This window comes from Pipra filicauda, unplaced genomic scaffold, assembly GCF_003945595.2.
Source record: "Pipra filicauda isolate LSUMZ 115617 unplaced genomic scaffold, ASM394559v2 scaffold478_size463431_pilon, whole genome shotgun sequence".
Taxonomy (NCBI): Eukaryota; Metazoa; Chordata; class Aves; order Passeriformes; family Pipridae; genus Pipra; species Pipra filicauda.
This window is the reverse complement of record NW_024104618.1, coordinates 371,428-388,218: the sequence shown is the minus strand read 5'-3', so window position 1 is coordinate 388,218 and position 16,791 is coordinate 371,428. Positions and strand designations below refer to the sequence as shown.

At 38.6% G+C, this 16,791-nt stretch overlaps 1 protein-coding gene across 1 annotated transcript in view; it reads left to right on the top strand.

Moving 5' to 3' along the window:
• Positions 1–5,390, top strand: part of NR5A2 (nuclear receptor subfamily 5 group A member 2) — a 77,961-nt gene extending 72,571 nt beyond the window's left edge. The window contains exon 7 of the mRNA XM_039386285.1: positions 2,146–5,390. Coding sequence (XP_039242219.1) covers positions 2,146–2,393 — 248 coding nt within the window. The 3' untranslated portion in view covers positions 2,394–5,390. The remainder of the gene's footprint in view (positions 1–2,145) is intronic.
• The last annotated feature ends 11,401 nt before the right edge of the window (positions 5,391–16,791 follow it).

Below are 16,791 nucleotides of genomic sequence, written 5' to 3'. Positions count from 1 at the left end.
TTTTCTGGGGGAATTTCTTATGTTCTAACAATTCATTCATGATTGCATTTTGCATCTGAAACAACCTATTTAAATTAATTGTGGTAGTTGATACTGTTTCTTTCTTAACTTCATAAAAATATGCTTAGAACAACCAATTTTTAAACCAGGTTACCCTAGCTACAAAATACCTTGGGAGATTTCTGTAGGTATGTAAAATAATAAGCAGCTATATTTTGTGTGAGAAAATGTCCAGTGTAATACATGAAAACATGATTATCCAAAGATCTCCAGAGACACTGGCAAAAAGACTTTGGATAAATGAGTTTGAATAGCTAAGGGACCAGGCATAGCAGCTTTGAAGTTTCCAGTTCTCTTCGCTCGGGATAATGCAAAGTTCAGACGATTCTTGTTGGACAGGCAACATAATTTAAGTATTACTAGTGAGTTCCTTAAGCCAGCTAGCAGAATTTAGGTGGATGTCGTGTCTACAGTTCCCAAACAAGCAGCACAAATCCGGGAGCCACTTGCTTTATTTCCACAGTGAAACTGGGACAGGAAAGAGGCAGGCAGTAACAACCACAGCAGGAAACACTTGCCCCCGCTCGTGCAAGAGGGAACCTGAAGCGCAGCCAGCAGCCAGCACATTCCAGAGGGGCTCCTGCTCAAAGCCTGTAACTCAGGCTCTGGAGGCTGTGCATGCTGCCACAGGCTGCCACTGCAATCCTTGGCATCTTTCCTATCCTCTTGTCCCAAAGACAATGTTTGCCTCCTCCGACCATTTCCCTCATGTTCCAGCACACAGTTATGTGCAGGAACCAATATTTGCTCTGTTTAAAGTACTTCTAGGAAAAGGTGCAGTGAGACCCAGTTTACACAGCCTCCCAGGCTCCTTATAGATTGGGGGACCAACGTGTGTTCCTGTTTTGCAAAGGAAAACACTCACTTCCCCTACAATCAAAGGCTGGCATTTACAATGAACCAAATTCTGCCAGACTCCCCACCTCCTGTGCTCCAAGAACATCCATAGAACAGATTTGTCTTTACTCAAAGTGAATTAGCAGCATAGTTATGCCCAGTAGCAGCATGCTTTGGCATTACAAGAAACTGTTACGGTACTCTACTGATGGTAAAAATGATCAAGCACCAACCAAAACAAGTTCTGCCAGCAAGTGCACTTTGATCAGTTGACTCTTTCAGCGTTATAACAGCACTCTAATTTGCAAGCTTTAGAATAACTTCTGCATTCTCCAGACAAAAATAATGCCACTGGAGTGATTTTACACAAGGAAGCAAACGCTGAGGAGATAACGTACTGCCATTTATCTCTGACCAGCGTTTCCAGAGCTTGAACTTGCTGTATAGGAACAGAAGATAATCAAACAGAGGCAGAGTGAACAAACTGTACCTGCCATGCTGATGTAAAAGCCCCGCTGTCCAAAACAAAAAAAAAAAAAAATCAGTGTTGGATTTCGGAAACCATATTCAGGTTAAAGGGCACCATTCTTATCTGGTATTCCACCCAAAGGACAATGATTTCATTTTATAAAGATCATTAGTCAGTGAAATATATATTTTAGAGAGTTTTTAGTAGGGAAGATTATTTTGGCAGTCACTGGAGTGTACCAGATGGTTCATTAACATAGGCTAGACAAGTCAAAGGCTTTCAGAATCATTTAGAAAATGTCAAACAGAAACAAGAACGCTGTCACTTTTTATTAGAATTAACTACATCATACCCTGGACACAGATTTCACCTTGGGTCAGAAAAATTAATACAGAATTATATGAATTGTGAAACATACTAGGTTAAAGATAGGGCTTCCTCTTGGGACTCATTTGCTAGCAATATATTATGGTCCTCTACTTTAGGAATCCTCAACCTTTCTTTTTGTAAGCTATGAAAAGAGCTGACCTTGCTCAGACTCCATTGGTGTCTAATTGATTTGAGGTATATGCAGAATTTCAACAAGACACTCCGCTAAAGCTCTTTTGTGATCATTTTCCCAGGAAAGTTGGCAAAAGGTTCACTGAATATTCAGCAGCTTGTAAAGTATGCTTTTGTCAGGAGGCAAAAAAAAATACATCCATTTAGTGAAACACTGCCTTCGTAAACAGGAATTAAAATGCAACTGAACTGTTACTTTTTTTTCTATTATCATTCAGATGTCAAAAATCTTGAGAACTTCCAGCTTGTGGAAGGTGTTCAGGAACAAGTGAATGCTGCTCTGCTGGACTACACAATGTGTAATTACCCACAGCAAACAGACAAATTTGGGCAGCTTCTCCTGCGACTACCAGAAATCCGGGCCATCAGTATGCAGGCCGAAGAATACCTCTATTACAAACACCTGAACGGGGATGTGCCATGTAATAACCTTCTCATTGAAATGCTGCATGCAAAGAGAGCATAAATTATACCCATTAGAGCTTCTGCTTTCAAGGAAAAAAAAAAAAAAACCCAAACATATTCTGAACTGCTCCGAGCAACACTAATTAAAACGTGGTTTTAAGACTTTGCGAAATGGTATAATAATCAAATACTAATAGTAAATAAGTGATGTATCAGGGTATTTGTATTGCAAACTGTGAATCATGTGCTACACATCCCCAAAGGAATCTATATAGGACTTTACACTGGAGTGAAGTGAACTTACCAAGTGGATACTATCACCAGTGTCGATATGAAAAAGGACAGAATGATCCTTGTATATTTAAATCTGCTGATGGCCAATATGAAGAAACCTAGGTAAAAAAACTGAGCTGTATCATCGAGCTAAGATAGTGGGGAATTTGAGTGCACTAAATTCCTTCACTGTATAGCAGGACTTCTAAAACAGTTATAAGAGATGCAAAACTGCATCTGGAGCATCTTTTATCATCCTTCCAAGGACCCAACACTTACTTCTTCTGTGATAAATGATGTGGCATCCATTCAACAATCTGTAAGAGAGAGCTGGCCTGTGTAGTGTCGCCACCGCATCCTCAGAGGCTGGTGTTGACTGTCAGTCTCTCAGGCCTGCAGACCACTGCTATGAAGAGTCTGTTATCCAGTTAGCTTGGCATTCTTACTATGTTCTGAAGTTTGTTATGTCACGTGTTCATGTTGTTCTATCAGGCAGTATCCCTCTTCTGCTACTGTTATTGGCTAGCTATTAAATAGCTAAGGAAATATTCCAAAATAAATTAGCCAATTCAACTACACACTTAACCAGGGCAGTGGCTAAAATATGGCTCCGCTGTATATTCATGGCTGTTTCCAAATAAAGGAAATGAAGATATTTTAGCCATCCCAAACGATAGCGGTTTTGACAAGAAACTAAACATTAGGACACCACATATTGATGTTAAAAAACTAAAGATAAAATTTTTAAAAATGCATTGCATGATGCAAGAAGTGACAAATGAATTGTACAACCTGGTGATGCCATGGGGCTTATTAAGAAATTATCTTTAAAATTGCCAGAAATTAGGAAACCAAATTTCAACTCAAACATACAATATCTAATGAAACCTTCTGTTTTTCAAGTTAGGTAATACACATATTTTACGCAAAGAAAGAAGAGTGATACTGCTGTGTCTATGTAGGCCAAAGTCTGCTGCAGAACAAATATTAGAAAAGAACAAACACTTCTCTCTCTGTCCAAATGAAGATATCAGTATTAACATGTAGTGCCACAGTTATAAGTCTTGCCTTATTTCTTTACCCTTAAAGGTAACTGTGCAGGTGTAGATCAACATACATTTCAAAATAAAGTATTAATCTCTAACATTAGCAAAGCATAGTGTTTACATTCTTTAGGTCCTGTGGGGAAAAAACTGTGATAAAATTGCAGAGCAGTGATTTCCTTATTATTTCTTTTAAATTGGTAATTATTTTACCAGTACTTAATTACTGTATGTCGTGAGACACTAAAATCAATAGGGGTATTTCATTTTGACTTTAATTTTTGAGATTATTGGCTGCACAATCACTTGTAGAAACTGTATAAAATCCTAATACTTTAATTTTTTTCATGAAGATTGCTGGCTTTTGAATAGTTTATTTATATTGTATATGATAGTTTTCGCTGTAGACAATTATGATGCTAATTTATTTTTCTTTGGTTTCATCTTTATATAAGATATAGCCAGAATGAAGAAGCCAAATATATGTGTTTACTGTAGCATGTCTTCAAGTTAGTGGAACATAGTTCAGGGACACAGAAGGGTCTTTACAAATTAAAATCATTCAATTGATTAAATGTCTGTAAATCTTCATAATCCTAAATGTAGTTTATTTAAATCTGTTGTAAATTATGTGAGTTATATCTTTTTCTGTTTCATGTGAATTTGAAAAGGTGCATTTCTCTCGCTTTTGTCTAAACGTTCATACATTGTATACCAAAGACATCAGCTATTACATCTGCATTAGTACAAAGCACACTAGTTTAATTGCCTGTATTAATCAACTCTAAAATTCTGTCCATGCATAGGGTACCAGTACAGCAAAGCCTTGTGTCTGTGACTCCTCCGTGCCTGTCTTGTATCAAAGCACGTCTGTACTTCCGTACAGACCATGAGCAAACCAAGCCCAGCTCCCTCAGTCATCCCACAGGGCAGCCATAAGCATTATTTAAATAACAGCCTTCTCCCTCAAACAAACTAAATTAACAGTACAGTGCAGGAGGCTATTGATGGTGGCTGTGAAATACGTGTAGGAGATAAGTGTGGGCATTCTTTTTGAAAGAAAAGCAAAGCATTATTTCAAGTGTTTGCATTCTGTACTTTCTCTTTTTCTTTTTTCCTGTTGAAATGCTACAGTGAATCTCACTGAATACTAAGAAAAAAGCTTAAAAAATATTGCTAACTCTGTTCACAGCACCCTTATCTATATACAGGACAGAAGAATTAAAATAAGGATGTAGAAGAAAAGAACAATTCAGTTTAATGGAAACTATTTCAGATAAACTAACATATATTTGCCCATTTCTTTGGTTCCAAGAATCCCATCAGATATTCCAAAGTACAAAAATAAAACAAAACAAATCACCAAAAAACGCTGCTTGCGTTAATTGTTAACTACTTTGTAACCAGGCATTTTCTGACTGCCTTATTGATTACAGGATCTGTTACTAAAAGCAGACTAAAATTCAAAGGGTTTGGCTTTGGCTGGTTTATTATAATTGTTCTGTGTTTGTAAACAGACAATCTGTAAAGTCTGACTATTTGTATTACAGATGTTCTGCAGCTGCCTTGGATTTAAATCCATGCAACTCTTAGAATGTGCAGTGAGTTACTTGTTGAAGTTGAAGTTCTCTTACTGTATCGGTGAAATACATATTGTCATGTCAGTTCTTGCCAGGAGTTTCTCATCACCAATGGAATTTTTTTTTTCAGTATTTCAATAAATATTGATATGCCCGTGCTGATTACTTTATAATTGTCTTTATAATAACATTATTCCACTGAAATGAAGCACCAGTCAAAAATCAGTTACTCAGAAGAGGAGAGTAAAATGCAGGAGAAATAAGAGTACCAAAAGAGAATTTGATGCAAGTGGAGGACACAGGTGTAGAGAAACAGCACCTTCAAAATCTCAGACAGCAGTGGTGAAATTGCTTAGGCTGAAGCCAAATAAATACAGCTAAAACAGATCAGAAAAGCTGAGTTTCTAATAAAAAAGAAAATTACCACTTAATACTTTCAAATTAATGCTTTTGATCTCATACTGCACAAGTAATTTTCACTTTACATCTACCCATAAAGAGTTAAGTAGCCAAAGCATCAGAGAGGGAAAATGACAGAACAAAAGAAAATCAGGTAACGGGATCCAGTGGAGCTCAGGATAACCTCTCAGCAATGTAAATACATGGCAGGGCCAGGGGCAAACCCACAGCTTCCAACACAACTGCCAGCACAGGCTGCCAAGGAGACAGATGTTACTGCTACTAGAGAAAAATATTTTCCTAAAGTTGCCCTCTGGCTCATCTGATTGCTGTTCTGAGAGCAGGAGGTGAAGTGGTCCAAGAGAGCTTGTCAGCAGTACCCTACTGTTTTGAGACCGAGTCCGCTGTTTCCCCTAAACTGTCTGGTAGTTTAGACGGAGCTGTCTGCTGAGGTGCCAAATGTTAATGCTTCAAGGGGAAAAAACAGGGCTATAATTAGTTATTTACAAATCCTGCTCTTGAACGAAACAAATCTGGGCTTAGTGTTGCAATAAAAACAGAGTAAAACACAGAGGATTAGGTGGCTTACAAGTGAGGAAGGATTATTTTAACTTTTAGGAATCATAGCGGAAAACCATGGTTTTGCATAAGACTCAGGGGAGATTTCAGGGTTGATAAATTTTAGATAGTTTTCCTTACAAGAGATATATTTTGGGGCAATATATTTAGTATATGCACTGCATGTTTAAACTATGAGGGGATTTATTTTTAACTGAGCTTGACACTAGTTCTGGAACAAGTTCTGCTGTATGTTTTTATTGGAAACATGGAAAGAGTGAGTTCAGTGTAACACAGGTCAAGTCAGTACAATACTTGGTGATCTTGACAATTTCCTGGAATACTGACTAATGCTTTATATTAATCCCTAATTTGAAGCCCATACTCTAGATACATTGCAATATTCAAACAACATTTCGGTTGTCTCTGATACAGTTGCTCGTTTTTTCCAGGGAAATTCTATATAGGTGCATCTGCTGGGAATTTGGAATGACAGACAAAGAGCATTAAACAGTGAACTAAGAAGGTTGCAGATAAACTTTTAGGGGCATCAGATCCTAGATCTGTATTACTCTGTGATGCTGGCATGAACCCAGATGCTTCTGTGTCAGTCAAGCAAATTCAATTGCACTTGAGTCTGTAGAAATCAATGGGCCCGCATCAATGGGACCAGGCAGAGGTTTCTCTGCATGAAACATGCTTTGCAAACCTGTTGGTTTTGTGCCTCTACATAACAAAATCCTCTACATGTTACCAACAGTCTTGAAGTCTGGCATGCAAGCTTGGACTTGCAATACCAGGTGAGTTTTCACTATTGCTCCAGGAAGGTCCTGGCCCCTGTTTCCTATTCACTGTAATTTCTTTAAGTCCCACATTAACTATCAAGCTTACGGCAGTTTGTGCAATGTATGTCCTGTGCACACCCCAGTGGATAATTCAGACACAAGGTAAAGCAAGATGGTGGAGCACAGGCTCCTGATGCTCTCTGTATTCATGGGAGCTCAGCCCCCTGCAGCCCTGCCTCAGTAAGGACTACAAGTTTTACCATTAGTTTCTAATAAAACACAAGTCAAAACAAACAGCTCTGGAGTCACAATTTTGTCCATTCATATCTTGCTCCTCCTATGCTTCAGGATCACCTACAAAAGGGTGAAATGCCTCTCAGACTGGGATCAGCATGTCAGACTGCTTCCAGTAACACTGATTACTCATCATGCTGCTGCAAACCCAAACCTTCACAGAGCAAGAGCCTCCCTGTGCGGCATTCACATCAATCACCCTGTGACTGATGCTGCTGAGCATTTGCTGGATACTACCAATCCAGGCTGTCACTTGCAATTATATAGGAAAACAGGGACTCTGCAGCAGAGGGAATAAAGCGTGTTTGTGGGAAGGACCCCAAGCAAGCTACTGTTTGTACAACACAGACTGCTGATGGCCATTCAGCAGCTGTTGGCATGCCTACATACACGTGCACACACACCATGTGCCACCTATGGGAATTCCTAAAACATGCTCGAACATCCAGCATTTCTGTTCCTATATCAAATATTTTATGAGGCACTGCTCCCTAGGGGACACCAAGCTTCAGTCATCTGCATGGCTCGATTCCTGTTTTACAGTGGTGTCCTTCCGCTGGTGTAAGCAGAAGTTTGGTGCAGAATAGCAGAAAAGTGAGGTAGGTTTTTTGAATCAATACCTCGGTGTTTATACCTTGCACTACATCACTACAGTTCTCCTGCTCTTTACAACTTGATCTCAACCAACATGTATCAAAGAAGTGAAGTTCTGCAAAGCGCTCTGCTTCCTGTACCAAAGCAGCACACTACAACTGTATGTTAAGAGAAGGTTTGTAGGACTGCCCATGTTTGAATTCCACAGTAAGAAATGTCTATTATGGTCAGCCCAAAAACTACAGTAGAAAGCAAAAGTGATAATGGGGGAGGACCAGCTCCAAAAGAAAGTAAAATAAGAAGGAAGTACATGGACACAGAGGAGACACAAGGATATTTATGTTCCATAAATAATTCACTTTTAATCTAAAGGAAAAAACCCTAAACAAAAAATGTTGGATTATTATCATTGCTTTGAAGTATTAACAAGGCCTGAATAAATTATCATGTGTGTATTGTAGGGACCTGCCACAGTAAGTGATACTGGTTTTAATTTTCATTTAATAAACATAGTTTTACTTTACAATGTATATAAATTTCAGATAAAAACTTGACATGGAATAATTGATTGAGTATGTTTAATCAATTCATTCAACTCATGCTGTGAAAACAAAAGATTATTATTGGAGTATGCTTTTATCTAAAAATCAAACACTACAGCTGCCTCACAAACTATGTCAAATTGTTTTTCCACTGTGCAAATTCAGTTGAAATATTTCACAGCAAAGTCCTACTCTTCCACTTCCCTATGATTGCCACAATATCTGGATTTGGAGTTCCTACCTCCCCCCAAAACCTGCATGCCTTTGCATAAAGAACCTGAGACGCTGAAGCTAAGGGAGGTGCTGACCAGGAGAAGGGGGGGCTGGGGCACATCTCATGATTTTTGTTCCTTTATGTCAGTATCCCTCCTCTGCTCACTTGCATTACTGAAAACCCAGCTGATGTTCCCCATGCACTCCCAGTGAGAGCCCCCGTTCTTCACGTGAGCCTCCTGCTGCCTTTCCACTCCTTTGTACCACTCAGGTTCCCTCCACCCCCATTCACATTACTCGTGTTTATTTTAATTTTCCTTTTCTTTGTATCAAAACCAAAACTCATAAGTCAACTTTACCAACATGCCAACATGTAAGAATTTTCAGGAGAGTCTCTTATATGTTGGGGAGTGGGAAAAGTCAAGGACATAATATTGTCTACATGTCTGAAGCAGCAAAGTGACCACAAATGTCAAAACAGGAAAATGACTGCTGGGCCTGGTCACACCAGGCTGAAGAAACCCCAGCCAAAAGTAAGACAAGGTCACCATCAGTGCACTGACCAGCTCCCTGGACCCAAACAATAATCAACAATTCTTACCAAACATTGTTTTCAGAGAGAAGATAGGAAACATACAAGAATTTTAGTTCAACAACAGCACAGAAATATTAATAGTAGAATCTAAACAGAGTGGCATCAGAGCTGGGATTAAATTATTTTAAGACAGACTTTTTTTCACCAACAACACACTTAGCACTGTTCAACACAACCAGAAAACAGAGCCAAAAAGAGCAGAGGGAACAAAATTTTTCTTTTTTTTTTGTTTTGTTTCTTTTTTTGTTGTTGTTTTTTGGGGGTTGGTTTGTTTTTTTAGTTATCAAACTTGGACCCCACTTTACCCCTTGGGCACCCTGCAGGGGGAAAAAAGAAAACTAAAAAGAAAACCCACAGTACTTTGTGTGGTGACATATTTGAGCCACCTTTCCTTGCTGTCAGAAAAACTGGCTGGTACCTCACCTGGTGTGCCAGAGTCCTGAGAAAGTCCAGCAGAGCAGCATCAGTGATGTCTCAGTAATGTTTTGTTCAGGATGGAGCAACAACTCCAAGGAGGTAACAGGGCACTTACTGCAAGTGAGCACTTCACAGCCTGACTGCTCCTGGTGTGAGGGCACAGCACATTGGCGTCAGCAGCTGCCAGCCTGGAAATGGAGAGAGGAGGGAGATTTAGAGAGATTATCTGCTGTTCTAGAACTGTGCTCCCCTGTTAATATACCTGGAAGTGATTAATAACACAGAATCATTGTCCATTTATTGACTGTGGGAGTTGCGAAGAAAATAACAGAATTTTGATAACAGATATTTTCAGATATTTAGACTTTAATTGATTTACTAAAGGATCACTGTACTGATGCTATTAGCTTCACCCCAACTTACCTCTCATTTAATTTTTAAATTTACATTTTTGGCACTGTTAGGATGTTGATTTCATGTGAGCAACTACACACAGAAATAATATACACAAAACAAGAAAAAAAGCTCCAGAAAGGAAATGATCACTTTAGGGTGATAAAATTGAAGCCAAACACACTGGAAAACCCTTGTTTTCTTCCTGGTAGTTACTTTGTAGTTGTTCTGCTTTGTTTCAATGCCTTCTCATGAAAGCTGTAATACAATACAAAATAATGTAGCCAGGAAGAAAATTATAATTTGTTTGTGGTTTAAAGAACTATTTTAGAAAGAAGTGTGTATACAGACATACTTGACATGTCTCAGAAGATATATGTAAAAGCAAAAAATTCCTTTTTTATTTACAAAAAGATAGATAAGAGAGAGAGAAAATTCTGTTCTATTTCAATAAATCTGTCAGTCATGAGGTATTTGAGGCTCAGATGTGTAGTTCAGCTTGTTTGAGAGATGCTTCCTGGAGATCCAGAGCAGATAGCCTGGGAATCCCTAATTCTCTTCAGTCACAAACTCCCCTGTAATCTCAGAAAATCCCCAGGATGTGCTGCCCTCATCTTCCCACCTGTATCACACAGCCAAGGCTGACCTACATCCTGTGCTGTTCCAGAAACATGACCGTCACAATAACATTTAAAACCTGTAATAAACCCAAAAAACAGCTGATGAGTAGTGTCAGGACGTGACATGTTCTGGGGTATCCACCCTGGACTGGAGGGAGAGTAGCTGGCTTGAGAGCATCCAGGTTGCTCTGAAAGGGCAGCCTTGGGAGATTGGATTTACCAGGCAGCTTTTGTGTGCATCTCCTGACATTCACAAATAACGTGGGGCTTTGGAGATGGTGTTTTATTGACAGACTCCCCCTGTCCCAAGGTACTTAGGAAGGAAAGAGACAGAACCAAAGAACGAGGCAAGCTCTCCCAGGAGAAAACACAAATGAGGACAAATTCCCTCTTTCCGTTTCAAAGGATTTTTCTTCAAGTTATTTGATATCATTTCTATGAAATGTAAGCAGAGATTTCAACATGTTTCTTCTGAGAGTATTAGTCTCTCTCTCTCTCTCTCTCCCTTCAGATTTCTCCAAACGCACAATATGCAGTCTTCAGCGTGCTAAGTTAAGTGTTCCTCCCTTAGGTCATTATTTCCACTCTTTAATTGTTCTATCAACCTTCTGTAGTATTATTGTTATCCAGATTGTGTTGGTGCTGCTTTCCAAACACAGATGAGTAACAGTTCCTGCCCTTAAGAGTGTATATTCTCGAAATAAACCTTTCAAATTCTCCACCCAAGACAAAACACACCAATTACAGCTGTAACAGTCTTCAAAGGTTTTTCAAACTCTCTGAATTCCTGTTTCTGACATGAAGCCAAATACGCATCTTTTATTAACGTAAAACTAAGCGGGGCCTTTTCCAAGAAACTGAGCTTGCATTACAAAACTGATCTTAAAGGATCTGAACTTCCCCTGAAATAAAACCCTTGAGTTTCAGAGCTTTGCCATGCCTCATTCCCCTCGGCACCGTGTACCTCAGAAACTACGAAAGGATCTCTGTGCCCCAGCCCAGGTTGCTTTACAAGCCGCACTTACGTGACAAGTGTACGATGGGTACAACCAACAAGACATCACTGATGGAAATCTTTCTCCTTTTACAGGCTGAGCTGCTAAAAGGTAGTTAGCACACCTGTTGCACAAATCAGTAAGAGTGGAAAAGTTTAAAGGCAAAACTTTATGAGAAGCCATGCAAGGCCACAACAGAAGTGAAAGAAAAATAATTAATTCCAGTTAGAGTAAACAAACAAGCTGAGAATGACTCTGAGGAACCAATTCACATTATTACACAGAAGTTTATTTCCACGGCCCATTCACATAACATGGTTTATTTGGTTTCCATTCACTGACACACTTCAAAATGTGAACTTCACAAGCTAATCCACACAAGGGCACATTTTTCTGCAAAAGCCAGGAGGGAGGACTGCATGGTTAGGAATGGGTCTCATTCTGTATTTGCTGTTGAAATTCTGATCACAGAGATGTGCTTGGTAAAACCAAAGCACAAGTAAAACCAAGTAAAAGTAAAACCACACTGATCTTTGACTATTGCTTGTAGGTTGACGCCCACCAATTCTCTTGATATTTTTTTTTTGCTACTATGTAATTTCTTCTAAACTAGACTAAAAAAAATGCCTAGTTAAGTCATGGGATAACATTTTCACAGCACTTGATGTGCAAAAAGTTTTACTGCTGAGGTTTCAGAGGCACTTAGCTCACCATGCAGCTACTCAGTCAATTGGGTCACTGAACTGCAATAAAAGACATCATTAAGTGAAACATTTGATGGAGGTACTCATTGGGTCAGTGGTTATAGTTATAAGGAACTTCTTGTGAAGCTAATAGATTAAAAAATTATTTTGATTTCCAAGACTAGCATCCCTTTTCAAAGAGGAATACATGGCAGTTGCTACTAATGCACATAGTAACTTAAGACCTTTTCAGGAAGATCACAACCAGTAACAATATTTAGGTCATTTGCATGCATAATCAGCACTGACATCAATAAATTACATTACAAAACTTGTAATGTAATCATACTATTATGATGAAAGTTCTGAGAGTTTCAGTGACTTTTAAGAATTCACTCTCCAAATCCATTGCACCTTTGCAGTGGGGCCAGACAAATGCATTGAAATGTACCATTTCCAAAAGCTAGATGGTATCTCCTGTAAAGTTACTAGAAGTTTGTGCTTCACTATTACTAAGCTACTTCATTACTACAGGTACCCCTCCTGTAGTAGTCATAGAGGCCACCAGGACTCTTCCCCCTGTCACCTCCTCTGCTTTGAAATGTCCCCTCAGGACAAGGGGTTGCGCCTTGCCAGTGCTTGCACAGCAAGAGGAGCATGACTGAGCCCAGTTATCCTTCTCCGCAGCAAACATTTTCGAAACATTAAGCCTGTGAAATCAGAGTAAGAAGTAATGGATTATTTTACAGTATTAAAGCAAATGTGTTGACAATGTAGTAACTAAATCCATCTGTAGAAGAGGAGACAGTGACCTGGAACACAGCTTCCAACTTTCCTTGAAGAAAGGAGACAAATCTGGAAATGTATCCCTAAAAAAATTCTGCTTTGGACCTCCTAGTTCAAATACAGGTAAGAACGAGTGTCCCTTCTTTTTTGACTCTACAAAAGGTTTGCTGGTGAACTAAACTGTAGGTGACAGATTAAAATACAGAACTCCTGGGGAGGGTCCCCACTTCCTTCACATTCACAGCTTCCTCAAAGAGGAACCTCTGTTTGACAAGGACACTTGACATTTTAAACACACCCATACGGACTGGATCAACCTGTGACTGGTGCCATATGATTTAGTAAAGGGTAAAGCAATGAGCACAGCTCTTACAGTTCTTCAAAATAGCGCATTTCAAACATCAAGAACACTGTGCTCATGTTCCAGCTCTGGCTGGTGCAACACAGGAAGTATGTTAAGAGTAAAAAGCAACATGTAATGTCAAACCATTTCCATGAGTTTTTCTATGACCTTGCCTTAGCTATGAGTGTTTTTGTGTCCAGAGAGGTTGAAAATCAGCAAATGGAGGAGGGCATGAAGCTCACGTACCGGCCAGAGCACAGTTCTAGTCCCAAGGCTAGAACATACTACTGGAATCCAAATTTCAAAATATCAGAAGAGTGATGGATTAAAATAAAAAAATTAAAAATATATCTTAAATATAACTTTCTTTATCATATTTTTTTTAGAAATTATTTCTCACAACCATCTTACCAAGATTTTCTTCAAGCTCTCCATCTAGGCTTTCATAAATAAGCCTATAATAATAACATGTTATACAAAGCCAAGGTCATACCAGCACTAATAAAGGACAGCAAGATGACTTTCTAATATCAGATTTCATGCTGTAAAATACTGTTCTTTTTCGCCTGAAAAGGATACAAACCTATGTAAGCATATCTGTTTTAACATCCCTAGTCGGTAATGCCAACTGTAAGTGCTGCTTCTTATGAGAGACGCCTAGAATACTCACTAACATAATAATTTCTGGTAATTACTATAAGCAAGAGTGGTGACAGGATCAGAAGAAATTAACCATTGTAATAACTGTTACAGAGATTATCAGAATAAAAAGAAACAAACAAAGAAAGAAAAAAACAAACCAAAAAAACAAACAATCAATCAAAATGCAATCTGCTAAGCACTATGAATGCATAACAGTAGCTGGCAAGTCCATGCACTGGTGCCTTCCACAGGGGATGTCTGGAGTTACTGCAGGTGCAATCTCAGCCCTGCACAGCCAATTCAAAACTGTCTAGTAGTTGGCATCTGCTGTGTAGGTTGGGTAATTTCTGCAGTGACTATGCAGCAATCAGTGAAGACTACCTGAAAATTCAGCACTTGGTGTGGTCCTAACTCTGAGAACTTGAGGATTTTCTTGTCTGGTTGGGCTCCTTGAATGGCAGGAAGGAAGATGGGGGCCATTGGAGGGAGGAGGTTTAAGCATCCTCCATCTCCTCCCCACATACACTAACAATACCAATGCCATCTAAGTTCCAGATACTGTGATGTAAAACAGTGAGTAAAGTTATGCAAATATTGTGTGTAGTGAAACCTGAGAAATGCAACTTTCTTTACTGGATACTTTATGTTCTCTTCATAAAGAACAAAAGAGCAATTTATACTGGAAAGGTTGTTTTTCAGTACCTGTAAATGTTTCCATGCTTCCCTCTATATAGGTTCAGCAAAGAATGGTATTTTGCATCTGGCTTCATATCCTTCTTTTTCTAAATGGCAGAGGAAAAATAAAAAAAAATCAATAATGGGCAAACCTTGCACCCAGTTCTATAAATGGGAAAAAAAAAATCAGCCAATAGATTCATTACATTAAACAGAAGTATTTAAATTTAGTAAATATATACCATTGCAAGACCAGGACAATTGTGAGCTGAATTTTCAATAAAACCAGGCAACAAGTATTTTCTATTTAAGGACATACACACAGTCAATAACATCCATAACACAGGGCAAGAAATAGAAAGTTCACAAGGATAAACACACACTTAACACATTAAGTCTTTTTGTTGGAAAACAAGGAGATAACTGTTTATCATGAGTATTTAATGTGCATTGTAATACCTTTTATTCAAGTTTCATATCAAGTTCAGAGTGAGGGGGATTTATCAGTTTGCATCAGAAAGCTTCTCCAAAGCTTGTCCAAAACTGGGTATGCCTGGAAATAGTAAAAACAAACCTTGTTTAAAGATGATCACTGCTTCCCAGAACTTACCTTACTTTCCTTTCTGAAAGAAATAGCTAACACGTACAACAAAATTTGATGAATAAAAGCTAAGGCAAAAAGAGCTTTTATGTCAGCATAAAATCTATTCAACCTAATTTTCCCAGAAAATATGATAGCAAATAAAAAACCGGAAAAAAACCTATGTCAAGACATTTCTGAAAAATGCTGAACTTGTTCATGTAATAAAGAACATATCACTGTACTCCTTGAAAGGGAATGAAAACTTGTCATTGGCTCCAATAAAGGCAGTTTCTCCTCCCCTCCCTGTGTTTTCTGTACATTCAGACAGAGATTTTGCAAGCACACAACTCCAGTCTCAGCTTTGGTCCCATCCAGCTCAACCATCTCTTCAGGAGCCCCTGACTTCCAGATCTTCCTAAGCTGTTCTTACACATGCAAGATTTTTTCAAGTTGCACTGTAGTTTTAAGTATAGAAAGACTACTTCATACACAGAGATGTTAGTGTGCTAACCCAACCAGTTGGTAATGTTTTGAGTAATGCATCATAAGAGCTATGGCACCTTAACGATGTATTACATTAATACATCATCAAAGCTATGACACTCTTATGATATATTAGTTTAATACATCATAGCAGTGCCCTGTCTTGGACAATGTATTACTCCAAAACATAGCAACAGCCAGAAGGCTCTCAATATAAGTTTTGTGGTTTTTTCCAACTTATTTACATTACATGAGTTTGGGTGGGGTTTATTGTTGTTTTGTTTAGTTTTTTAAAATTACTTATTATTACTTATTAGAAATAAGTGTTCACTGGGGATAGAAGGCTGTAGTTATTTATTGATAAATATCAATATACCCAAGAAGCTATTTCACAGTCCACTAACTAATACACCTTAATCCACTGCATGGATTATTGTGCCAGGGTACACATAGCTGGGGAGAAGGGGAGTGCTGATGCTACCTGCTTTCTGCCCTGAGCCCCTGCACACAGTGCAAGGGCATCATCCCCCTGCAGTCACACTGAAATGCTGCACACAACCAACTCCTCCTTAAAACTGCCAGCAAAAATGTAAACTGAAAGATTTCTTACAGACAACCTTCCTCAAAAAGGGGTGCTAGAGAAGAGATGGAATTAATTTCCAAAAATTTCCCTAATTTTAAATACTCTGCTCACATTTGAAGTGACATATCAAAAAATGCACCAAAACAGTCAGATGTGTAGTTGTGGTATTATTCACACACTACCGAGCAATCTCTCTCCTCTTCTGGTAACCTATGGAGAAACTTAACAAAATGAAAATTTAATCTTTCTAGTTACTCATTTCATGACATAGAACGTAGACCATACTAGTAAGTTATGTGTTAAATTATTAGTAGAGATTATTTACAGAAAGGTGAGGGGGGAAAAACCTCTTAAAAAGAGAGGACTTCCACCTGTTTCAA